The sequence below is a fragment of the Eptatretus burgeri genome, chromosome 11 (genome assembly GCF_056783735.1).
Source record: "Eptatretus burgeri isolate ZD-2024b chromosome 11, Ebu_testis_v1, whole genome shotgun sequence".
NCBI lineage: Eukaryota > Metazoa > Chordata > Myxini > Myxiniformes > Myxinidae > Eptatretus > Eptatretus burgeri.
The window spans coordinates 531,491-559,040 of NC_140971.1; the positions used below are offsets into that span (position 1 = coordinate 531,491).

At 41.7% G+C, this 27,550-nt stretch overlaps 1 protein-coding gene and 1 long non-coding RNA gene across 8 annotated transcripts in view; one reads left to right on the forward strand and one right to left on the reverse strand.

Moving 5' to 3' along the window:
* MTHFR (methylenetetrahydrofolate reductase) overlaps positions 1–27,550 on the reverse strand; it is a 199,940-nt gene that overhangs the window by 96,265 nt on the left and 76,125 nt on the right. For all 7 annotated transcript variants that reach the window (XM_085844834.1, XM_085844827.1, XM_085844828.1 and 4 more), the window contains one exon: positions 5,634–5,827. In XM_085844834.1, the coding sequence (XP_085700960.1) occupies positions 5,634–5,827 (194 nt within the window). The remainder of the gene's footprint in view (positions 1–5,633; positions 5,828–27,550) is intronic.
* On the forward strand, positions 11,336–18,800 carry LOC147016263 (uncharacterized). The gene is made up of 3 exons (XR_015049012.1): positions 11,336–11,580; positions 17,625–17,703; positions 17,791–18,800. It is a non-coding gene; the product is annotated as an uncharacterized LOC147016263 (long non-coding RNA).

The window sequence follows — 27,550 nt, forward strand, 5'->3', positions numbered from 1 at the left end:
AAAAAAAAAACATGGAGTCTGGAACACTGACACTAAACATTACCTCGACGTGTTTCGACTTATGAGTAAATTACAAGTAACGTGTGTCGACGTGCGTCAACGATCGCGTAATGTGCCTACAACACGTTACTCATAGGTTAGAAATAAGTTTCGGGTATGCTAAGCATTACCTCGATGTGTTTCGACTTATGAGTAACTCACAAGTAACGTGTGTCGACGTGTGTCAACGATCGCATAACATGCCTACAACTTATGGACAGCATATGCAGAACGTGTGAGTCATACGCTGGCATACGTCGAAAAATTTTGAGCATGTTAAAATTTGTCGACGAGCTCAGCATACTATGACGTATGCCAGCGTGCTTCAGCGTGCTCTTAACGTATACAAAACTTACCCATAACGTATTCGATGTGTGCTGGCGTTTTAGACAAATTTTTCATACGACGGCATACGCTGGCTAAATCGTCAAGGTGTGACAGCGGCTTAAGCAGTCTCCTTGGCTATTGGGCACAATCGTGGATGGGTCACCACTCCAACACACAAAACCAGCATGCTGACACTCATTTGCTGACCTCGGAAGGATGACAGGTCGAATTAACCCCATCTGGTATTAATTCAACAGCTGAGCAGGATTTGAACTCAGGACCCTAGGATCCAAAGCCCGCCACCCTAACCATTAAGCCAACACCAGGCAAAATGTGTGGCCCTTAATGGAATTCTCTCATCTCCTCTTCCCGTCCAGGCTGGAGTTCCCTCGAGGCAATGTTCTTGGCCCTGTGCTTTTTCTGTTTTTCATCAATCATCTCTCAGATTCCCTGGAAAATCCTCTATCTCTTTGCTGATGACTCTATCCTCTGCCGTACCATCTCTCATCTCTCTAATCGGCAGGCAGAAAACTCTTCACTCCCCAGACTCTGTTTAAAATCACAAGTTGGTCAAATACTTAGAATATGTCTTTCAATCCTGACAAATCTCACACTCTCACCATGTCTCTCCGATAGGACCGTCTAGAACCCCCCCCTACCCCCATCTATTTTTCTAAACAATAACCTTGAAGAAGTCCTCTCACTCAAGCTTTTGGGTCTCACCATCTGCCATGATCTTTCCTGGGAAAACCACATTTCCAAGCAGGCCTCCAAAGCTCGTCGCCGACTGGGCATCCTACATCGTGCAAAGACCTTCCTTGGCACACCTGATCTTCTAACAATTTACCAAACCTTAATCCATAGTCTGATGGAGTACTGCTCCCCCATCTGGGGTGGTGCTTGTGCCTCACATCGAGCTCGACTTCATGTTGTGGAAACCAAGGCTTTTGGGATCATTGGTATCTCATATGATGAAGCTGCAACTTTGGGTCTCTCACTCTCTCACCAGAGACTGGTCAGTGGTCTTTCTCTCTTCTCCCATCTCTTTTCCAGGCTCCCCCCCCCCCCAATTCTGTTTGTGATATGCCACCATATATTTCATCAGGGCATTCAAGATCTGCCAAAAATCCCCTTCTGGTGAAACTGCCAAAATCAATCATCACTGCCCTCCTTCACTCTTTCATTCCTCTTTTTTCCCGCCTGTGGAACAAACTCCCACACTCTCTTCAATCCCACTTCTCCCTCCAGGTCTTCAAAACAGCTGCTCACCACCACGTCATATCTTCTCCCATTTCCTTCTAGTCCAGCAGCATAGTCTGATATTTCAGATCAATTGCTCAAATTTGCATAAAAGCACCAAAATTGGTACACATGTAGAATAATGTATTCCGAACAATTCTAGATATGGAGCCACCCACGATTGTGCCTTGGTCAGCTTTGGCTGCTGATGACTCCATCCTCTGCCCACTTATCTAAGGAGTTAGAAGGTGCAACTAAGTTGGTCGACCAACAAGGCAAACATGAAGACCAAGGAGTTTTCCAAAGAAGTCAGACATAAAGTGGTGGCGAAACACCGTTCAGGAGAGGGTTACATGAAGATTTCAAAGTCACTCATTACCCATTTGCGTACAGTGAAATTCATCATGAAGACGGGGAAGATGCATCATACCACCCAGACTCTACCCAGATCAGGTCACGCATCCAAACTCAGCAGCCGGGCAAACAGGAAACTGGTTCGAGATGTCCCTGTGAATCCTACAATGACTTTGAAAGATTTGCCAGGCTTGATGTCTGAGATGCGAGTCAGTGTTCATCAATCAACAATATCCCGTTCCCTTCATAAAGCTGGCCTCTTTGGACAGATGGCAGGAAAGAAGCCATTCCTGAAAAATACCCATCTAAAAGCTTGCATGGAGTTTGTGAAAAGCATCGAAATAATACTGGAGGTACGTGGAAAAACGTTTTGTGGTCAGACGAGATAAAAATTTAACTTTTTGGTCTAAATTCAAAGTGTTATGTCTGGTGCAAGCCTAACACTGCACATCACCCATGCAACACCATCCCTACTGTCAAGCATGGTTGTAGCAGCATCACGTTATGGGGCTGTCATTTGTTAGCAGGGACTGGCAAGCTTGTCAGAATAGAAGGGACAATGGACGGTACATAGTACATGAGAATCCTTGATGAAAGCCTGCGTGGGTCAGCCATGAATCTGAAACTGGGTAGGAGATTCACATTTCAGCAGGACAATGATCCGAAGCACAAATATAAAGCCACACTGGAGTGGCTGAATAAGAAGATAAAAAATGTTCTTGAGTGGCCCAGTCAAAGTCCTGACTTGAACCCAATTGAACAATTATGGTGAGACTTGAAGATTACAGTACATCAATGATCCCCATCACACTTTGCAGAACGAGAGCAATTTTCACGTGAACAATGGGCAAATATTTCACCAACTCACTGTACAAAGCTGATAGAGACTTACCCAAAAAGAATCGTAGCAGTCAGTGCTGTGAAAGGTGCTTCCACCAAGTACTTTATTATTATTATTTTGTATACATTGTCGAGGCTCGAATGAGAGCGAACACACAACGCACAAAAAAGGGGAGCAGGGGAGAGGGGAGAGGGGTGGGAAAGGGAAGGAAAAAAACAGTGGGGAACAGAGACATTAGATTTGTGGAAAGGAGAGCGATGGGGCGAGGAACACAGGGTAAACAAGATGGACACTACAGGAACTTTCAGGAAGGAAAGCAGGGAATTTGAAGATTAACGGGGGTAGAAAAGATCGTGGTTTTGGATGGGGGATAAGAGATGGTGTTGAACAGGTGTTTTGAAGACCTGGAGGGAAGAATGGGATTGAAGAGAGTATGGGAGTTTATTCCAAAGGCGGGAAAAAAAGAGGAATGAAAGAGTGAAGGTGAGCAGTGATTCGTGATTTCGGTAGTTTCACCAGAAGGGGATTGCTGGCGGACCTTGAGTTCCCTGTAGAAATATGGGGGTGACATATCGCAGACAGAGCAGGGGGGGGCGAGACCAAAGAGGAGACGGTTGAAGACAGAAAGACCACCGACCTGCTTGCGGTGAGAGCGAGAGGCCCAGACTCAGCCTCACTGTGGGAGATACCAATAATCCTAAAAAGTACTGACGAGGTTCTGAATACTTTTACAACCAGTTCATTTTGATTTGTACATGTTTTTTGGCAGGTATTTCTGTTGTGTGACCTACTATAACTGTAACAGTGATTCATTTGATCTCTTCAGTTATAAATAAAAAAGTTAATTTGGAAAAATTATTTCCACATAATTCATAATTCATATAAATGTGCCATTATTGGTCGAGGTGAATACTTGTGCAGGCCGCTGTATTGCCACCATGCGATTAGTCAATTGAGATGCACATCTGTCGAGCAAGCCATCAATATTCAAGCAAGACATCATTATTCAAGACATCAATATTCAAGACATCAAAAGCAAGCCATCAATTTAATAAGGACCGATGCCCCTGAAGGTTGTCCTCAAATCTACAGCAATTAAGGATTTGTGTGGAAATGAGATGAGTCCAGAAATCAGACATACAAATGGACAAAGGGTCATATTCGGCCTCAAGAGCTTGGAGATATCACGTGCGAGTCTCTACCAATGGGTGCTGCAGACGAATCTAAAAGACGTCAGTGTTGATCATGATGATGATGATGATGAGAGTCGAGATTGACAATATGGTGGACATCATGTTTGAAGATAGTGATGATGAATTGACGTCTTTCTGATTGACAAACAGGATCCTGGAATTAGGACGTGCAATATGCAGCTTCATTTAATGATTATCAAATTTAGATGTGAGAAAACACCTGACGAGAAGGGCAATCATCCGTACTGAACAACTGTTGTTCAATGCGAGTGTGAACCCTTGTACTGGCATGTTGCCAAAAACCTGCAAGGAGTCAAAACTTCATTTTGGACACGACACAAATACCGCGTATCCATTTATCATTTCAGGTTAAAAGGTATCTGTGATGAAAAGTTATTTAATATGACTAGCAAGCTGTTTGTGCACGCGCGGGATTCTAAACGAGGTAGGGATGGAGTGGCAAAAATGCAAATGGCATCTTCTGTCATTGAGCCAGCAATCTAGGAGCAACAATTCACATTTATTGCCACGTTTGATGCAATTTAATTGCTCTAATGGTGGTGAGGTGCTCCATTTGAAACTGTTTGCTCGATATATGTACCTTTTTGATGCCTTGGGTCAGTAATAAAAAAATTGCATCGGTGTCAAAGCCAGTGACCAATTGCAAACGAATAGTGGGATACCGTTTGAGGTCAATCAAACACAAATAATGTCATTTGAATGAACACATAACTAATTTTCAGAAGGCAAAAATAATTTTTCAATGCTTGGACATGTCATTGTGATGTTATATTTGCAACAAATGATGAAATAGGGAAGTCCATGAGATTTTTAAAAGGAAATATTTTGAAATAGGAAAGGAAGTATGTTTAGAGCTCCAAGCATGATAAGCAAAATTGTGCATTTCTATCCATCCACACCCCCTTTATTTTTAAACTCCCAGAATTTGCAGTCCAGAATGTGGAACTCTGAAGTCCAGCAATTGCTGTCCTGATCATTTTGTACAAGACCAAAGCATGTGACCAAAGCAGTATGTTAAAGCTGTTGAACTGAGGGGCATGAGGCCTCAGGTCTGAGCACCATTAATCATTTAATTTTTGCAGCACATTCATTGCAAAATAACTCCCCTCTGTTGTGAGCGTGCAAACTCTCAAGTCACATCATCATCCACAGGCCATTGGATTATGGTTAAAATGAGTCAGCGAGGATTTTAAAAGTGATCATTCAGGGCCTCATATACACAACATATTATAGAATGTACAAATGACAAATTTTGATCTTGCCCACCCTATCCCAAAAGTCCCACATTTAACCCCAACCCCATCCCAACCCCCTCCCCCAAACAAATCTTCCACATGAGTGACAAGGGGCCTCAAAATGCTTTTTACTTCATCGTAATCTACCCATCCATCCTTTTAACATTTCTATTTAACTCACAAAACTCCCCCACAGACACTCATCCTTCCCTCCTCCCCTCGCCCCCTTCCATCTTCTATTCTTTAGAATCTAAACAGCAATTAAAAATTACCCTTCTCTGCTCTCAACTTGATATTATATGTAAAGAGAGGATACGTGAGCAACCTGAGAAAGTGACAGAAGGGTTCTGCAGCAGGTTGTACAAAATAGGGTTCTGCACTTACTTGAATTGGAAAGATGCCTGGAATAATAGGTACAGTGATGCCTACACGGCGACAGTCAGTGAGGAATTTCAGGAAAGATGAGGCCGAGAAGAAGAGTTGTGTTATTACAAAGTCTGCTCCAGCATCCACTTTCTCCTTCAAGTACATCACATCCTCTTCATAACTTTTGGCTTCTGGATGACCACAGGGATACCCTATAGTTGAGGTGGTGAGAAAAGCAACAGATTACCTTGTGGACTTCCCATCTAAAAACATATCTCATGATGCTTTGATCCCAGGTTTAAATTACATTTGCTGTGTTAATTTGTCCATTGTTCACTCATATGTGATTGTTGATTTGTCATTTTTTTTGTATACATAGTCAAGGCTCGTGGAAGAGCCAGAAAACAGAATGGATCAGGACACAACATAACAAAAGAAACAGCAGAAGAAGGGGGAAAATAGATAGATGTGGACAAACAAGGGATGCAGGTAACGATGAGGGGGAAGGGGAGAACGCGAGGGGTGGTGGGCAAAATGGATACAGAAGCAAAATTTTGGGAGTGGTGAGGGGTGATTTAACGAGTGTCATAAAGATCATGGTTTTGGATAGGGGATGATTTTAGATGAAAGTGAACATCTGTCTGGAAGACATGGAGGGAAGAATGAGATCGAGTAGAGTATAGTAGGTGGTTCCACAGGCGAGAGAAAAAAAAGGAACAAATGAGTGGAGGTGAGCAATGATTCTGGATTATGGCAGTTTCTCTTGGAGGAGGCTGATGGTGGATCAGGTGTGGCCTGAAGATAGATACATGATGGGGACAAAGCATGGCGAGGGCAGAGGGTGCAAGACCAGAAAGGAAGCAGAAGAAGACAGAGAGACCACCGACCTGCCTGTGATGGCGAAGTGATCGGCCCAGAGACGCAGCTTCATCGTGAGAGATTTCAATTATTTTGAAGGCCTTGGTTTCCACGGCCGGCGTCAAACTGAGCAAGGTGTGAGGCAGGGGTGCCAGCCCAGAGGGCAGAGCAGTCAGCACTCCATCAAGCTATGGATGAAATCAGTTCAGTGGATAGGAGCTCAGGTGTGTCAAGGAAGGACTTTGCACGATGGAGGATGCCCAGCCGGTGTCTGGCTTTGAAGGCCAACTTTGAAATGTGACTTGCCCAAGAAAAATCATTCCCGAGAGTGAGACCCAAGAGTTCCAGTGACTGAACTTTTTTGAGAGGTTTGTTGAGAAAGTAGACGGTAAGGTTTGCAGCATGGTCCTTTCATCGAGAGAGAGCGAATGTGTGTCATTTCTCATGGTTAAGAGACATATTCCAAGTGTTTGACCAGATTATGTTGGCAAAGGTCCAAAGAGAGGGATGAGGATACTGCCTGTCTGTCTGTGAGAAGGATGAGGGATGTCACAGCGGAGGGTGAAGTCATCAGCAAAGACCTGAAAAGAACCTCTGGCTATGACTTCCCCTCTGGCTCATCTGTGTTGCACCCTCCTCCCAACAGTGATGACTCCATCTACATCTTTCTCTCAAACGACATGGACCAACTTTTAGCCACTCATCCCAACTCTCTCTTCCCCATTGTAGGTATATCAATTGTTATCATGCTAATTGGCAGGTGTTGGTACATTTCTCACCAGCTATGGTACTTCTGCAAAACATGTGACTCCATGGGTGTGACTCAATCTGTGACTTTTCCCATCTGGATTTCTCCCAATAGCAAATCTTGCCTTTTGGATTTGGTGATGACCAACTTGCCCTGCTAACGCATCTTGGTCTTCCTCTGCCCACATTATCTCATCTGATCATGTGCTTGTGAAGGTCAACATCTCTCTAGTCATTCTCAGAAAACAGCCTCAGCACCTGCGAGTCTGGCAGTTAATTCAGGCAAACTGACAAGGACTGCAAGCAGCCATCACACTTTAGGACTGGTCTCCTATATACATCACCGCTAACATTAATTCAGCCTGGAAATTCTTTCACAGAAGCCTGCTCTACCTTATGCATATTTAATCCCATTTCGTTTTCAATTATCTTACCCATCCTCCTGCTCTTGGTACACTGAATCCTGTGGTGAGGTAGTTGCTTTAAAGCAACTTGCATTCTCCTCCTGGAAGGCAAATCCAACCAGAGGTAACCTCAGATCATTCAACAAAGCCCGCAAAAAGCATGGGTCTACTCTGAGGAGAGCCAGAAAACATCTGTCCAATCTCAAGTATGAACAGTAAAACTGGTCCCTCCTCTAAAACCTTTTTTCTTTCTCACTCCCGCCCCCTCTGTTCTCCTGCTCACCTTGTTGTACGTTCTGTGTGTTAGCTCTCATACGAGCCTCGACAGTGTATACAAAAAAAACCTGACACCACCTTGTTAAGTCTGTCTCTGGTGTATGCTCCCCTTCCATCCCTTCCCTCACTTCAAATGGCACCACAGCCAACTCTGCTCATAAGAAGGCTGAATGCCTCAATTCTGTGTTTGCTTCCCAACCCCAACCCACCCTTCCCAATCCCAACCCTCCCTCTGTAATTCCCAACTGCTCCTGGACTCTGTCTTTTGCACCTGAGATGATGGAGAAATTTCTGGCAACCCTTGACTCTGCCTCTTCAACTGTACCAGACAGCATCAGCTCACGTGTCCTAAAAACCTGCTCTGCTGCTCTTGTGCTTCCTCTCTCTGCCATTTTCACCCCATCATTTACCATAGGTCATCTTCCACCTGCTTAGAAATCAGCCAACAACAGAACATTACATTAAAAAAGGTGCAAAAACTGATCCCCTTTCACTGCAGACGAATTAGCTTATTTCCAATCATCAGCAAGGTCATGGAATGCATAATTACAGTTCACATTAAATCATTCCTTTTCTCCAACAGCCTCATCTCAGATCATCAATTCGGATTCAGACCTGGTTACTCTACCTTGGACATGTTGCTTTAATCTACTCTCCCAACTCTCCCACAATGTCAGGCATGAGATCAGCTCTTCATACAGTCTGGCATCCTGCATTGCTCTCCAAACTGTCTGCCTATGGAATCGAGGGCCAACTCCACACATGGATTCCTGACTTCCTCCACACTCGTCTGTCTGTATGTCTGTCTATATGTGCGTTCATGATTTTTGCAAAGACCGCTGGGACGGCAACCACCAAATTTGGCACACAGACCAAGTCAGGTCAGGTCAGGTATGGGAGCATGTGCCAGAACAGCGCGTCGCTGCGTACACTTTCCGCCGGTACTCCGGGGGCCTCCGTCTGGCCATCCCCCAGGCAGATGCCAGGCCCATCCCCATCTCCTTGAGATGATGGTCAACCTGCTGCAACCATGAGGCACGTGGTCGGCCCACTGGCCTCCTCCACTCATGAGACTCCCTCGCTGAGAGAATCTGGTGAGCAGGATCAGCGTCAGGAAAACGAGCCACATGTCCATACAGCCGCAGCTGACGCTCACGGACTATGCAGGTAACAAATCTCATCCGAGTCTCTCTCAGCAACCGCTCGTTGGACACAAAATCCGACCAGCGATAGCCAAGGATTCTCCGAAGAGACCTGGTACCAAAGGAATTAAGTCTCCGTCTCAGATCCTTGGTCAAAGTCCAAGTCTCGCACCCATAGAGCAAGACTGGAAGTACCAAGGACCTGAAGACTCGGACTTTCGTCCTCCCGCACAGGTACCGGCAGCGCCACACCCCATGATCCAGTGAATCCATGACTCCCCAGGCCCGACCCAGACGTCTATTGACCTCTGGCTCATAACCTGCGGAGACATGAATATCACTGCCAAGGTAAGTGAATCTATCCACGACCTCAACATCCTCACCACAAACAGACACAGACAGGACAGCAGCATCCAAGATGTCACCGAAAGCCTGGATCTTTGTTTTGACCCAAGAAATCCGTAATCCCAACGGCTCCGACTCCTCATTCAGCACCTCGAGGGCCCCCAAGAGGATGTCTAAAGTCTCCGCAAAGATGACTGCATCATCTGCAAAATCAAGGTCCGAGATCTTGACATTGCCAAACGATGTACCGCAACTTGATCTCTCCGACATCCTCCCAAAAATCCAGTCCATACAAGTGCTGAAAAGTGTGGGGGCAAGTACACATCCCTGACGAACTCCAGTAACAACTGGAAATAAGTCAGAGGCGGTACCACCACACTTCACAGCACTCTCAGTACCAGAGTAGAGTTCAGACATCAGATCGATCAGTTTCGGTGGCACCCCACGAAGACCAAGAATCCTCCAGAGGACATCCCGATTCACTGAATCGAACGCTTTACAGAGATCAACATAGGCTGCAAGCAGCCCCTGCCGAAACTCTCGTCTGCGTTCAGTGAGGACACGAAGAGCAAGGATACGGTCAATCGTTGACCTCTTTGGTGTAAAGCCTGACTGCTCTGGACGCTGGTGCTCAAGCAGATGGTGGCGAACCCTATCAAGACCAAGTCCGACCTGGGGATTGTCCTAAGGTTATTTTCATCCATCACCTCAGTCTTTATAAAGCCCAAAGAACCTTTAGACCCCAAAGAACCATAAGACCCATAAGACACCAAAGACCCATTTCGACCTCGAAGACCATTTAATACCTCCAATAACTTTAAGATCACAAAGACCCTTCAAGACCCTTTAAGACCCTTAACACCCCAAAGACCCATAAGACCCTTTATGACCTCGAAGACCCTTTAATACCTCCAATACCCTGAAAATCCCAAAGACCCTTTAAGACCCTTAACACCATGAATAACCTTAAGACCCTTAAGACCCTTTAAGAACCCAAAGTCCCTTAAGATCCCCAAGTCCTTTTAAGACCCTTGATACTCCGAAGATCCAAAGACCCATAACACCCTTCAAACACATTAGACAGCTTAGACCCTTGACCATTTAGAGCTTTAGACCACTTGGACGATTTTAGACCCTTTATATACGCTTCAGAGTTTAAACCCTTTTGACCCCTTCAATGCTAACTACAATTGGAATGTACCCTTTAAACCATCTAGAACCTTTTAAGCGTACACCACACAAACATTTATAGTTTTCTTACAAAGCACAGACTATACTTTTTCAGCAAGTCGTGCAAAAACTCGACTCACCCACCTATGTGTGGGTCGAGTTTTTAATGAATATGTGCACCTTCACGTTAATATACACCCTGAAAAATTCCTTTGTGTAAGAAGGGAGGGGATAGGTAGAAGTGGGAGGAGGGAGGGGTGGGGTGGAGCGGGAGGTGGAAGAGATGTGATGAGGGAGGTGAGGGTGGGAGGAGGAAGGGGAAGGGTTGTGGTGGGAGTCCGGAGAGAGGGAGGGTGTGGTGGGAGTACGGAGGGAGGAGGTGGGGTAGGATGAAGGAAGGGAATATGTGGGAGGAGGGACCCCGCGTTGCCCAATGTGGGTTATGAAATCAAGTTGAACTCGTGTGCTTAGGTGAATTTAATAAATAATGTTTATAATGCTTTAAAGTTAGGAGTATGGCCAAGGACTCTGGCAGACACAGCACAGCATGCTTTTGATTGTCTTATCTATATGAAAAGGAATTCCTCTGGCTCACACAACCTTCTGACCAGACTTCTTTTATCCCACTCTCCTTTATCCTGCTGATAGTAATAATGACCATGTATGGAGTTGTTTTTCTCCCTGTTCTCATGATTCCTGCTTTGCAAAGTTCATTTGTAGTTTAACTTTGATTAATGCTTATAGTATAGACCACACCTTATGTGGAACAATATAAAACTCAGTAATACTCTGCCTACAGCAGAGAGTGCTTGGAGATTTTATAACCAGCACTTGCTCCACACATGTGTATTATACAATAAACGATCAGAATGGACTATAAAGTCTTTTCTGATTTATAGATATCCAAAATTTCCACGACAAACTTGGTGCAGCGAGCAAGGCCTGCTGAGTCTGGAGAGGGGAGAGGGGCCGCTGCCAGGCGGACAGCAAGCACCTGGAGCCAAAGGGGGGATAAGAAAAAAGGTAAGACAGCTTTATAAATCTCTATGAAAGGTGTGTTGCTGTAGCCAGGCAGCTTGCCCCATTTCTCTGTGGACATTGCGCAGGCCCGAACCAAAATTTAAAGGCAAGTATACAGAGATCGTTTATTGTATAAAATAAGGTGCATCTTAGGATAGTGTCAGGATCGCCCAACGTGGGGAGCAAGAACTCCAATAGAAATAAGGGACTTGTAATTCCTTTACAGGGTCTAACATCTCAGCAGCAGTGATAAAGCGCTGTTAGGTGGCGACGAGAGGCATTACGCATAGAGCTGTAAAACTGCCAAGTCGACGAATGGTGGAGGCACTGCGTAAGGAGATACAAGACAGAGTCAGGGGTTGGTGGGAGGCACAAGTTAAATCTGCCGAGGGCAGGTTACAAGGTGGGGTAGGTGCACCAAGGTTGCGAGAGCCAAGGAGTAGTAACAAGGAAAGCGTCGCGATGAGCTTAGCTAAGCAATAGGAATGCCAAAGTAAAATTGGGTTCTGAGGACTGTCTAGTACTCAAAGGGAGAGTGAAATAAGGTAGAAAAATGGGAAATACTCCAAGTAAGCCTAAGGATAGCGATTCTCCCGACAGAGGGACATGAGCTAAATACATGTGCAAGAACTATGGAACAGGTACTTCAAAAGATGTTAATTTATGGGTGATCCTGATTGGTCAAACAAGAAAGCTGCACATGAAGGATGTGCTCTCCTATCCCCTTGGACCCATACCATGGGCTTTGGCTAATCCAGAAGGAACCATGAGGAAGACAAGCAAGGCAGCTCTGACTAAACCGCTCAAGAAAGGCTTGTCACCAGTACAATCTACACCAGAAAACTCAGCTTCTATAAGAGATAGGATGGCACTGGTACAGAAACTACTGGTAGATTCAAACCACTTGTCTTTTGCTGAAGCGTCAAAAGCCATTCTTTCAGCAGCCTTGCGAGAAGGAACAGCTCGTGGGTGCATTGACATGGTATTTGATGTCTATCGAAACAAGTCTATAAAGAATGCAGAGAGAGTCATCAGAAGATCTCAGTGGGATATCATTCAGGATCCTTGCACCTGGACATAGAGTACAGCAGTGGAAGAATTTCCTCCTGAACCCAGAGAACAAATCCGCTTGATTGAATTCCTTGTGACTGACTGGAGTGAAGATGAACAGAGAAGCAGACTGGCTGGGAAACAATTCTTTGTTACCATGGGAGAGACTTGCAGGAGACTCATGGTGGAGTCAGTCAGCAACTTTGAAGCCCTCAGATGTAACTTAGAAGAGGCAGACACCAAACTCTTCCTTCATGCAAAGCACTATGCTGGGTCTGGCTTTACAGCAATTGTGATTGTGTTTGAAGATACGGATGTCTTCGTTATTTTCATCACAGCGACCATGCTCACTTTACATGAAGGGTGTAACCTAAACACACACTCAGGTCAGGTATGGGAGCATATGCCAGAACAGCGCATCGCTGTGTCCACTTTCCGCCGGTACTCCAGGGGCCTCCGTCTGGCCATCCCCCAGGCAGATGCCAGGCCCATCCCCATCTCCATGAGATGATGGTCAACCTGCTGCAACCACGAGGCACGTGGTCGGCCCACTGGCCTCCTCCACTCACGAGACTCCCCCGCTGAGAGAATCTGGTGAGCAGGATCAGCGTCAGGAAAACAAGCCACATGCCCATACAGCCGCAACTGACGCTCACAGAGTATGCAGGTAACAAATCTCATCGGAGTCTCTCTCAGCAACTGCTCGTCGGAAAGAAAATCCGACCAGCGATAGCCAAGGATTCTCCGAAGAGACCTGGTACCAAAGGAATTAAGTCTCAGTCTCAGATCCTTGGTCATAGTCCAAGTCTCGCATCCATAGAGCAAGACTGGAAGTACCAATGACCTGAAGACTTGGACTTTCGTCCTCCCGCACAGGTACCGGCAGCGCTACACCCCATGATCCAGTGAATCCATGACTCCCCAGGCCCGACCCAGACGTCTATTGACCTCTGACTCACAGCCAGCAGAGACATGAATATCACTGCCAAGGCAAGTGAATCTCTCCACGACCTCAACATCCTCACCACAAACAGACACAGACAGGACAGCAGCATCCAAGATATCACCAAAAGCCTGGATCTTAGTTTTGACTAAGAAACTCGTAATCCCAGCGGCTCTGACTCCTCATTCAGCACATCGAGGGCCCCCAAAAGGATATCTAAAGTCTCCGTAAAGATGACTGCATCATATGCAAAATCAAGGTCCGAGATCTTGACATTCCCAAACGATGCACCGCAGCTTGATCTCTCCGACATCCTCCCGAAAATCCAGTCCATACAAGTGCTGAAAAGTGTGGAGCCAGTACACACCCCTGACGAACTCCAGTAACAACTGGAAATAAGTCAGAGATGGTACCACCACACTTCACAGCACTCTCAGTACCAGAGTAGAGTTCAGACATCAGATCGATCAGTTTTGGTGGCACCCCACGAAGACCAAGAATCCTCCAGAGGGCATCCCGATTCACTGAATCGAACGCTTTACAGAGATCAACATAGGCTGCAAGCAGCCCCTGCCGAAACTCTCGTCTGCGTTCGGTGAGGACCCGAAGTGCAAGGATACGGTCAATTGTTGACCTCTTTGGTGTAAAGCCTGACTGCTCTGGATGCTGGTGCTCAAGCAGATGGTGGCGAACCCTATCAAGAATTATCCGAGCAAAGACCTTGCCCGGCACTGAGAGCAGCGTCACCCCTCGGTCGTTGTTGCAGTCTTGGCGATCACGCTTCCCTTTCCAGAGAGGAACAACAAGGCCCCTCTTCCAATCAGTTGGGATGAGGCCTGTGTTCCAGGCAGAGCACAAAACTGCATGCAACGACACGAGTGCAGCATTTCCACCAGCCTTGAGAAGTTCAGCATGGATGCCACAGATCCCTGGAGCTTTGCCCCGTTTCAACCGGTTCACCGCAGCCCGTATTTTCCACAAGCGAAGGTGGACCACAGTTGATTCGAGGGTCAGCAACAGGGATTGTAACACCCTTGACGTCCAACTTGACAGCTGGGGGATCAGCCTGGTACAACCACTCAAAGTAACCGGCCCAGCGGGCCTTCACTTCAGACTCCTCTGTCAAAAGCCTATCACTCTCTGCTCTAACTGCAGTGCTCCGAGGGATGGGCTTGGATGAATGCAATGCGCGAATTCCGCTGGAAGCGGGACGAGAATCACCTGTCCACAGGTGATGCTCTACCCCCTCACAGATTCCTCGAACATAGGCCTCCTTGTCCATCCTCAGTGCACGTACAGTTTTACGCCTCAGCTCCCTGAACAGCTCAGCTCTGCCATTCAGCCTGGCCCTGTGACTGGTCAATGGTATCCAGTGTCCCTTGAGAGACAAAATTCTTCTTTGCCCTTCGGTGAGTTCCAAGACATCCACCGGCAACATCAAGGACGGTGGTCTTGAAGGCACTCAACAACTCTTCAGGACCCCCCAAAGCACCCAGACCCCCCAAGTGTCCACTCAGCCTGTTCGCAAACTCCTCAGCTACTCTCTCATCCTTGAGCTTGCCCACATCCAGCCTTGGCTGGGATGGTACCATTCTCCAGGATTTAAGGTGCAGCTGTAGAGTTGCTACAACACGCCTGTGGTCAGTATTGAGGAACTGAGCACTCCGGTAGACCCTGCAATTCTGGATCATCCTCCAGCGACTGTCAATGAGGACATGGTCAATCTCCTTTGCCGCACCGCCAGCGTTGGAATACCAAGTCCAGCAATGAGCTTGTGGGCACTAAAACCATGAACCAGCCACCCTAAGTCCATGACTTCTTGCAAAGTCAAGGAACTTAGTGCTATTCTGGTTCATAGTTCCTGATCTATGGGGACCAACACACATCTCATAACCATCCCTATCAGTTCCAGTCGATGCATTGAAATCCCCCAAGACTAGAAGTGTATCTCGTCTGGGGCAATGATCAACCACAGACTCGAGCGTGGCATAGAATGCATCCTTCACGGTGAGATCACTCGCCTCAGTCGGAGCATAAACAGAGACCAGAGAAATGACACCTAAGGAGTGACGAATCCTTAATCTCATAATACGCTCGTTGACCGGTGTTACCTCAATTATCATTGGGGTCAGCTTATTGGACACAGCTACAGCAACTCTTTGGGTATGGTAACAATCAGAGCGACCAGACCAATAGTAGGTGTAACCACCCACCATTATCTCACCGCAATCCGGTCTCCGAACCTCAGAGAGAGCTGCAATCCCGATGTCCAAACGCTTGAGCTCAGATGATAACAGAGACAGGTGATCATCCTCTCTTCGGGATAGGACATTCCAGGCACCCACCCGAAGGGACCGCCTCAGGTTAACCCAAGCAGACCGCCGTCTGGTGGACGACACGTCAGCACCACTCCGACACACTCTCCCACAATCTGACCCAGGGATGTTACCCCGTGGTTTCCCTCCTATCATCAAAGATTGGGGGTCCCGAAGGCTTTGCCCCAATCCCATCATCCGGTGAGCTGCCCTGCGAAGGGAAGCTGCACAGGAGGTACTCCCACGGAGTGGGTTTTCAGATTTTTTTGCGTTTTTGTGTTTTGCGGAATGAAGGGTTTTACGGTGGCCGGAGTGCAAATCCTGCCACCAACCTCCTAATAAAAAAGTAACCCAACTGCAGGAGGACGTCCGCAGACACAGTGGGCACTAGATATGGATGGCCGTTGGCTCACAAGGAGCTCCTCCGCCCTTTGTCAGGTTTTGTTTTTAATCCTGCTGGGTGTCCATATCCAAACACCCTCCTCACCAGAAAACCTGGTGGGGGAGACGGTTTAGTCGCCGACAACCCGACCATGGAACAGGTTAGTACAGGTTTACATGGTACCTGTAGCAGGTCGCAGATCTAACCTGACCTGACCTGACACTGAATACGTTTATGTCAAGAAAGTTGCCAACATGCTGGGCCTGGAAAAATGCACAGGGCTTCTGGGACTGCATGTGTTTACAGGCTGTGACACCATGAGCTGCTTCACTGGGAGAGGAAAGGTTTCAGCCCTTCAGAGGTTTTTGTGCAGCGACAGACACAGAAACACATCGAAGTGCCTCGCACAACCTGGGAAGTCTCACCAAGGTTTTTCAAAGCATTATAGTTACTTCCATGCAGTCTATACAGCGCAAGGACAGTTACTGAGAATGTCAATGAATTGCGGTTCAACCTGAGTAGATGATAAATGGGGTTTCTGGGATGCCCATTCAAATGAATGGGGTAAAACGGAAAAACTTTCTGATCCAAGCCCCAAAAGCTCAAAATAGGAGACTCATTTTCTCCCCACCTATCCCCTTCCCTCCCATCCAAGCAAATGTAAAATTGAGACTCATATAATTTTCTTTTAACATTCATTTCCATTGAGTATATTCACTTTATCTCTTCAAGCACGAAAGAAAGGGAAGTTCACTGTCTCTCCTTCGGTTCTGTAAAATTGGGAAGTACCTTTAAAAGCACAGTCATGCTGTGAAAATGAGGAAGTATTCCGTGCCCATGTCTCTCATGGTTATCTATCTATAATTCCAGCAGTGTGTGTGTGTGTGTGTGTGTGTGTGTGTGTGTGTGTGTGTGTGTGTGTGTGTGTGTGTGTGTGTGTGTGTGTGTGTGTGTGTGTGTGTGTGTGTGTGTGTGTGTGTGTGTGTGTGTGTGTGTGTGTGTGTGTGTATATATATGTGTGTCTCTGTCTCTGCCTTTGTCTGTCTGTCTCTGTCTTTGTCTGTCTGTCTCTGTCTTTGTCTGTCTGTCTCTGTCTTTGTCTGTCTGTCTCTGTCTTTGTCTGTCTGTCTCTGTCTTTGTCTGTCTGTCTCTGTCTTTGTCTGTCTGTCTCTGTCTTTGTCTGTCTGTCTCTGTCTCTGTCTCTGTCTCTGTCTCTGTCTCTGTCTCTGTCTCTGTCTCTGTCTCTGTCTCTGTCTCTGTCTCTGTCTCTGTCTCTGTCTCTGTCTCTATCTCTGTCTCTATCTCTATGTCTCTGTCTATATCTTCAGTGTTAACTCATTTTTTTTTATGTTTTCAGTTTAAACACCTGTCTGGATGAACCAAGCACACAACTTAATCTTCTGGAGGAATCTGACACGACACTCAATCTTCTGGAGGTAAATGTTTTATTAATCATTTTATTAATATCATAATATAATCATCTTTATATACCCTAATTGTTCTTCCCTCTTTGTTTTGAACAGATTATGTTGACCGAGTTTCAAAATCACAAACCATCAGACTGCTGTGAAAGAAGATTTTGTTTAATGTTTTTACTTTTGTTTAATTATATATGCTTCCTTATAATTATCTGATTTTGAATTACAAAAAAAGAATAAAGGAGATGTAAAGGGAAGGTGAGGTGGAGGGGGGGGGGTGGGGGAGGGTTAGAGTTGGGGGGTAGGTGCACTCCCCCAACGAGCCACCACCCCCCTCATCCCTCTCCCCTCGCCATGTGTGTGTGTGGGGAAGGGTGGGGGTGGGATGAAGGGGGTGGTGGGTCAGAGGTGGGGCCGTACAGTGGGGTGGGGCTTGTGTGGATGTGGCTTGTGTGGATGTGGTTTGTGTGGGTGGAGCAATTTTTGAAAAATTAAATAAACATGTTGTGTGTGGGAACAAATAAACTAATCACTATTTATGTGGATATGATGGATGTGGATGTGGCTTATCTGGATGGGGTTTGCGTGGGTGGGGTTTGCGTGGATGTGGCTTTTGTGGGTGGGGCATGTGTGGATGTGGCTTTTGTGGGTGGGGTTTATGTGGGTGGGGCTTGTGTGGATGTGGCTTTTGTGGGGGGGTTTGTGTGAGTGGGGCTTGTGTGGGCGGAGTCAAAAAGGGGTAGTGTTTTAAAAGGGGTGGAGTCAAAAAAATTCTATTTCTCTTTGTCTTTTGTAATTCCTGTGAATAAAATGAACCTAAAATCTTTTCCCCGTTTAAATCGCAAAATTTGTAAGTCCAAGGAACTGTACCGACGACATCAACAATTTTTAAAAGTTCATTTGTCCATCGCTTGGTATAACCTTTTTCAAAATGAGATTTCCACCTGCATATTCTAACTATGTCACCAACTTTGAACTTAGGCTTTCTGGCATTGATCTCTTTTTCATATTTTAATTTTGTAAATGTATCTAATGGTTTACTTTTCGTTGAGGTATGAATCGTATCATTGTACTTATCTACAATGACCTGAATTAAAGATAACCATTGTTGAGAACCGAGTCGAGTGAATTTTTTATATAGTCTCTCTTTTAAAGTGCGAGTAAAATGCTCAATAACAACCGCTTTTCCTTCATTAAAGGTGCTGTATAATGCAATGTTGTTATTTTTAAGAAAATTCATAAATGTTTTGTTGTAGAACTCTGTACCCTCATCAGTCCATAATTTTTTAGGTTTTCTCTTGCTTTTATTGAATATCTATTGGAAGGCTAACATAAGAGTATTACCTGTTTTGTTTTTCAAAGGGACAACCCACGCATATCTACTCCTCAAATCAATAACGGTTAAAGCCTACTTGTACCCCTTATCATAATTGAGGTCAATGAAATCAGCAGACCAGATATAATCAACTTCATTGGAATAAACCTTCATTCTATGAAACTTTGTGATTATTGGTTTATGTAATTCATCAGGTAATTGCTCTTCAATCTTAATGACATCATTTAGAGCCTATAAGTTTTTTGAATTTCCAAGCCCAAGTTTCAATTTAGCACTGATCATCTTCTTCACGATGAACCGATCAACTTTTTCTCTCAAGGTTGGATTTTGTATCAGAGACAAATTATACAACATTTCTCTCTCGGCTTCATGTCTTTCTTCCAACGTTGTGCTATTTCCATAATCAATATCGTGCCTCATGCACACTTCATCAACCCTATTGATAGGTTTGCTCCACGGTTTAGGATTGTTAGCCTCATCTAATCTTTTATTCAAGTTTGTTCCTGGACCACAGAAAGAATACCCTGGTAAATGTAATTCCCCTGGTATTCCAGTTGTTGTAAATTTACTTCCTGATAAAAACTTTTGTATATCTCCCCCTCGTTTGTGTTTGGTGATGGATTCACTCTTTTTTGAGCCACACACCGAACATGTACCTTCTTGTATAACCCTATTATTTTTACTTTTAACATACGAGATATTTTTACTCTTGGTTTTCTTTTTACATTTTAGACAATAACTCATTTATTCATGTGAAAAATTCTGACAGAGTGCGAAAACCATTTTAGTTTCCAACATGCACATTTGAATCTTAGTTTTTAAAACATAAAGAATCGTTAGAAATGTCTTCACTCTCTCCTCCATTTATTTAAGAAAAAAAATGTAAAATTTTAATCAAAATCAATTACACCAACATCATCAATAATATAATATTTTCCTTCTTTCTCTTCTTTATCTCCACTTTTTTGTTTAAATCTTCTCCCTGAAACCAATTTTAATAGTCTTGACGCATTTATTTCTAATCGACTTGCCAATTCTTTGTTTTTCTCCTTGGTGCATTGAGATTGATTTATTTTCTGTAATATCTTTGATATTTTTATAATCTCACGGGTTTCCATATTTTTATATTTATTTATTCTCTCTCTCTCTCTCTCTCTCTCTCTCTCTCTCTCTCTCTCTCTGTCTCTCTCTCTCTCTCTCTCTCTCTCTCTCTCTCTCTCTCTCTCTCTCTCTCTCTCTCTCTCTCTCTCTCTCTCTCTCTCTCTCTCTCTCTCTCTCTCTCTCTCTCTCTCTCTCGGTCTCTCTCTCTCTCTCTCTCTTCCTTCTCCCTCTCCTCCTCTCTCTTCTTTCTCTTTTTTCTCTCTCTCCGCCTTCTCTCTTGTCTTAGTTTCTTCAACTCCTTCCTCATCCCTTCCTATCCTTGAACCACTTTCACCCCATAGAATATCATACATATATTCATCTGGATTCTGCGATACTCTTGAATCCACAATTATTTTTCTCATAATAGGAAACCAATAAGATTTGTTGATGACTTCTCAAAAACTTTTATATTTCATCACCTTCAGAAGTTCATTTTTATTTAATATTTTAATCAAATCTCTATTTGTGGGTTTTTTCACATCAGTATAAGGCCAGTTTTTAATTGAAAAATACCCTTGTCTATGTTCCAATTCATAAGGAATGTAAAATCTAACACCCTTTCCTTGTAGGTATCCTTGAATGCAAAAATTTTAATTTTCTTGAAGCCTTCATGCTGTCATTTATGTATCAGAAATAGATGACAGATTAATATGATGACACCTAATACCACCCCATCTTCCTGTTGTTAAATCAGTTTGTATTCCTTGACTTTGTATAATTATCTATTTTCCTTCCTTCTTTGTCATATAAACTATTGCTTCACCATCATATAATTTCCTATTCCCGAAATCATGTATTAGTTGTATGCTAATTGTGCTTCCACATAATCTCCTGATTCTTACCAAGAGGATAATATTCTTCTTTACGAGACTGATAAAAATCGTGGTCTTCTAGGTTGAATGAAAAAGAGCAATTATATCCTAAATCGCACATATTACACCTCCATTTCTCGATTCTTATATTAACTATTCTTCCTTCTTTATAAAATTTAATACCAAGCAGATAGTTGAATTTAATAAGAAAAGGTGTATGGTTTGTTGAACCAGGTGTTGTAGTTGTAAATTCTACTTGTTTAACAAAACGTGCTGTTTTATTTAAGGATAAATATTGTGATAAATCAATCAATCTCACAAAGTCATTCATGTCAATTGGGCTTGGATAACTTATTAATTTCTAAACATTTTTCACATTAATATTTTTTGCTATACTATATTTCTGTCGTTCAGCCTGTGCCTTTGTGTAATAATTTGATAAATCAATATCCAGTTCTTGGGATACACCAAAGATCGAACCATCTGTACAAACATAAGTCATTTATATTACATTAAAAACAATGTCATTAAAAAATTTATTTTTGTTGAGTTAAAATAACACATATAGACATAATTGACCACAACACATGGTATTTAATAATTGGACATGAAATGTTTGATAAACACCATTGCGTAAGAATATTACTTCAACAGGTGGTGGAACACCATAACTATCAAAATAATATTTGTCTTGATTATTAAAAATACAAACCCAATGAGAACCGTTCCCATTATTATCTTTTATGTTTATAATAATATTCTTTGAATGTTTGGACACGTTTGTTAATTCATCTCTCATACAAATAACCACATTATGAATTTTTTATTTCTTACAATATTTGATAAGTTCTAAATTTGATGATGTATTCTTTTCAGATTCTTTAAACCACTCATCAATGCTTATTTATTTATTAGAAAGATATAATCCATTATCCCTTTTAGTTAATTTTACACCTGATTGTGCAATAGAAGAAAGCATATCTCCAACTAACAATCTCGCTTTATCAGGCAGACTTTCAAGTTTATCAGCAAAATCTACAATTACACCACTTCCACTAATTTGTTTCTCCAACTCTTTGTTAGGTCTTTCCAACTCTTTTTGAGCCCGGAGTTGAGCCTTGCTTTCGTTGGCAGTTTTCACCGCTGCTGAAATACCACCCGTAGATGCTCCAGCTGCAATTAAACCAGCAAATAAAGGAATTAGAAATGGGAGAAATCCTCCACTCGTCTCTCTTATTGAATATTTCTTCAACATTCGTTTTGACATGTTAATTTTAAGTGAGCCAGTATCGTTCAAGATTTTCACCTGTTCTCTTGTGAGCAAAACATGAATGCTTACTGCTCCTTTTTCTGAATTGTATTCACGTTAATCATACAAGGCTTTTGATTTTGAATACAAGATGACAGTTTATGAAGATTGATTTGATTAACACATACCCCAGTAGGCACTTTACCACTTATTTATTTATCAAAAATTTATGTGAGACTAATCATCACACCATTATCTGTATTGATCTGTAATTCTGTTTCTTCCAAAAGCAAACAATATGTATCAACTTCTTCACTCTCTCCTCTTTCAATGTATAGGGAAGTATCCACTCGATTAGACTTTATAGTTTCCTTTTGAGCACTCAGGTCAATCGCATAGATTGTATACAGACTTTTAAATGCTGTCATATCCAAAATAGGATCTTTATTTCCATTGCTTTCACACACCTTTTGGTAAGACTTGTATGCTTCAGCATAATCATAATTTTCCCAAGTAATTTCCAATCTATCTCGTGAATAAAATGTTCCAGAGAGAAACGCGAAGTTGTTTCACCTTAGCATTATCACTCAACGCATTATTCTTATCAGTAGCAGTATCACCATCTGGTTTTTAAAAATGAGCCACAGATATCGTGGCTTTCCTTCCAGAACACCCAAATTCCACGTGTAAGTGGTTTGTTTCAGTTTAACGTGTTGACATCTTCTTTTAAGATATGATACATTGAGTGGCTTCTTTGAGTTAAGCCTTCTATTCAACATCTCTTCTGTTTTAATATGAGGAGTATATTCACTAATATACCAACTAATTTCATCAATCAGAAATTTATTCTGAGCAGCAAAAGCATTAGCCACACCAAAAAGCAATCTATTTTCATTATCGTTCCTTTGCAGTTGAAATTTAATTTTAAGACCATACAGAACTATCATGATCACAAAATCCAAATATACCTTTAAGAGGAACTGCCACAGTAAAACTATTATCTGTTTTTGTATCATCATTATACATTCCTTTCCTTTGACTATATCCAGGGTCTGTCTTTGTTCCCATTGCCATATCAGGAATAAAACTTTCGACAGCTCCCCTTTCCCATTGTATCAATAAATTAATATAGTGTAAATTTCATCATTTCAGATACAGCATAATCAACCGTTTCAACTTCATGTGTTCCATTATACAAACAAACACGATCAAACATTTTCCAGAAGAAATCATTCAGGAGTGTAGCGTTTGTGTTATTTGCAGCCTTCGTGAATGTAAATTTACACCACAAGAAACTTTTGGCGAGATTCAAATAAGTTTGTTGATTATTTATTTCAAAACTTTTTGTTCCATTTGCATTCCAGTCTGTTCCAGTTATTGCATTTACCTTGAAGTAGTCTTCTTTTTTAGTAGAGTTTGAGATTACAATGGTATCATCCAAATCATAGATACTATCAATTGCTTCCATACTTGTATTTATTTAGAAAAAAAAAGATGTTAAAACTTTTGAAACCCTGATCCAAGTATTCGAATTATTTTCTGTCGTTCTTGGGGGGACAACTGAGTTTTGCCTTTCTTAATTTCTTTTATTGCTTGTAATTTATGAGATTCCTTCTGGGGATCTTTTATGCTCTTTACAACACCTGCTACATTTCCCACAGCAGAAGCAGTTGAACCAATTCGATCTTTATGTTTAAGAATAGTTGAACCAATAACCATTAGAGTATCAATTATCCCATCTCCTCTAAATTGATGTCCAACACCCCTTTGTCTCTTAGGTTTATAGTATCCTCTACCAAGATACATACCTTCACCCTTGTAGTATGGGGAAAGGAACATCCCATCCCCTGTAATTATTTTATATTTTCCCAACTCGTGTTTCCTCACAATAACCATGGTATTTATTTATTGGAAAACTTCACGTAGGTGAATTCTGATGGATATAACTTCTCCATTAAAAGAAATCATACGATTATCTTGGTCGGTTATCCTAAAATTTACTCTGTGTATGGTTTTTCCTGACACAGGGAGATAAACCAAATTTTTGGGTTCCATATTAAATTTATAACCAATTGGGGTTGAGTATGCGCTGAATGAAAATATTGCATTTGTTTTTTTCCATCATTATAAGCACCATCAATCAAATCACAGTGAATTAACACCGAATTTATTCCTGAGGATATTTGAATGACATTATCACTGTAAAACGTCCCATTAGTTTCAATCTTTTTTGAGGAGAAACCCAATAACTCTCTAAATGAATTATCAATTGTGAAATCAACCTTGTAGTTATTTTTAACTTTAATCGTTGATTTTGAAGTATGTTTTTGAATGTCTATAACAATATTTTTTGGTTCATCACCCTGTTCTTTCATAAGACGAGCAATTTCGGAAGATATTTGAGAAATCTCATATGCTCCGGGTGAGACTGTTATCGTTTTGTATCCACTTCCGGGATTATAACTAAACTTGTCATTTTTATCAGTTATATGAAATAAGGTATTATAAGTTTCCATGGACAATAAAGATGCCTCATATTCTTTTGTTGGGTCAAGTTGTAGTGGGTATGGGAATGAAGATGTGTGGTCGCTTGTTGTGAAATTAAAACTCAGGATTGTGCTTCTCATCTTATTTAATATGAGGTAAAATGTCTTTACATTGAGATTTATTAATTATTTTCATGTTCATCAACTGGTCTAAAATGGCTGATGCTTCATTAAAACAATTGTTATTTCCAGCATTCTTACTACCTAACAACAATAACAGTCTATTAACTAATTGCGATGGGTCATTTGGAAGAAAACTAATACCTGAACCAAGGATACTTAAAGCCTGAATAATGTGTTTCTCCTTCTCATTTTTCCTACTTTTACTAGAAATACTAACCCTATAATTTAGAGTGTTCAGCAGATCAATATATACTCTATCATCATTATTTTTCATATCCAATGGTTTATCAAAATACTTTGATTCATCCCTCACAGTTGAACCTTGTCTTCCATCTTTTGTGAGAAGAAACATTAATCTCGGAGTTAGTTTAACAGGGGGTTGAGCAGAACCCAAGAACCTTAATTCATCATGAAATATCAATATCTTTTCTTGAACAAGATGAAATATTGCTGGTTGTTCTGTTGGAATGAGTCCTGCTTTGGTTTTTGAATCCGCTGAATATTCATTGTTTTGAAGAGCATTCACAATATAATCAGGGGGTCGATTAATCTCTTCCAGGTGTTGAAATAAACCTTCATCATCATATTCTAATTCTCCTAAATGCTCTAATTCTTCCTCCGTCATTTGATCAAAATCTTTTAACATTTGAAGTTTTTGAGGAGTATATTCTAGTGTGGGAACTGTGGAAATATCTTTCATTTTTTCTTGGGAAGTTTTTAAAAGTGGTTTAAAAAATTTCTCTTGTTTTCTTTCAAATGCTTCTTCGCCCGTTAGTTTCTGTCTGCGTTTCTTCTTTATGGCTTCCTGTTGTTTTACAACTTTTGAAACCAACTCTTGATGTTCCTTAAATCTTCTTGCTCTTTCTTTTGCATCCATTTATTTATTGTAAAATATAATTTAATGAATTGTAAAGATCAACAGGGAAATTTTCCTTTTCTTCATCATTCAAGTAGATGTGTTCAAATAAATCCTTTTCTTTAAATATTTCATCAAATTCTTTATTAACATTAATGCGAGTTGTAATTTCTTCTTCACTAATACTTGCATCTCTGCTTTTCATACGTTTGCGTTGAGTTTCTTCATCAACATCAAAACCGAATGATAAAATCTTCACTCCGCTCAGATGTTTAATAATTTGTCTCGTTCCTTCTGGATTAGTTTCTAATATCCCAAGACCACCAGATTTTAGTTTCCTTAACTCACTCTTACAATGTGAATATTTTGTTGTACCAAGAGAAACCTCCTCAAATATTTGACCTTCATTCCTCAATCGCATATGTTCCTCCACTGAAATATAGTGATAATCTTCACCTTTTACTTCTCCAGGTCTTATTGCTCTCGTTGTTGTTAATACAATGCGTATCATGGGGTGTTTTTTAAGTAAATTTACAATATTCTCATTTGTACTACACAAGAACCTTGATTTATGAAAGTTTTTTCTAGAAGCAGATTTACCCACAAGATTTACAATAATAGTTGTCATTTATATATGTAATTGTTTATAAAACAAAAATATATCCCTTAAGATCTCATCTTCTTTCACAACAATATATTTATATTTTTCAGTCGTGTGCTTCATGTAATCCTCAAATTTCTTTTTACTACATAATGTAGAACAATTATCTCTCCAACAATTATTGATATCTATTGAATTTAACTTGAATAAAACAAAAGTATTAGCATTGTTTCTGATGGAACGACGAGGAAGTTGAAAGTACGATTGACTAAGATAAATACAATTACAAGAAGAATGTCTCCCTCTTGTGTAGTTGCTGTCCATTACCGTTTGGTTTCTCTCATTAACACAATCATCAAAGATAACGAGGTTCTTTTTTGATTTATCCAAATCTTGGGGAGACGGGATATCATCCGTATTATCACTAAGAATACAAGTTATCGGATTTGATTTCTTTTTACATCTCTGTGTATCACAAAATAGTTGTATTATATCTTCAATGTTATAATCATTTAGGTTTTTTTGACGTTTAAATAAACCGATTATATCTTCTTTTTGAAGACCAGCATTAAAACCTTGTGAGAGTAGTTGATACTCTGGTTGAAAACTCGACTTTGTGAAAATTATTAAATTATCATAATCTAAAAAGTTGGGAGTGAGGAGCATCTTTAAAAGTAAGCAGGTTTTTCCACATCCACTTGAACCAACTATGAGACATCTTAATGAATTTGGGAGATTTTTATGGTTGTTAAATTTTATATTATTTTCCCAAATGGGTAAAAAAATCATTCATTTATATATTTGGAAAACAGGTTATTTAATTTATTATTGGCTTTTTTAGAAACTCTATGTTTTATCCTTAGTTCAGGTTTAATTTCAAGATAATCCATTATTTTATTTATCCAATATCTTGTGTTGATATTTCCCTGAAAATCACATCCATGAATAATATATAACAACAATCCTTTGAACATTTCTCTAATACGTTAAGTTTCTTCCCTTGTAAGGAAAGGTGTGTTATCACCCTCATACTTTACATTCATTTCTCTAATCAATCTTGTAAAGTAATTCATTTTTGGTTTAAATCTAAAAGAATTATTTTCCTTTTTATATTTTTTATTATCATTAATTAGAAGATAATCACAGAATATACATTGTTTATAGGCTTTTGACTCTGTGTTTAATCCCCGTCTTTCACA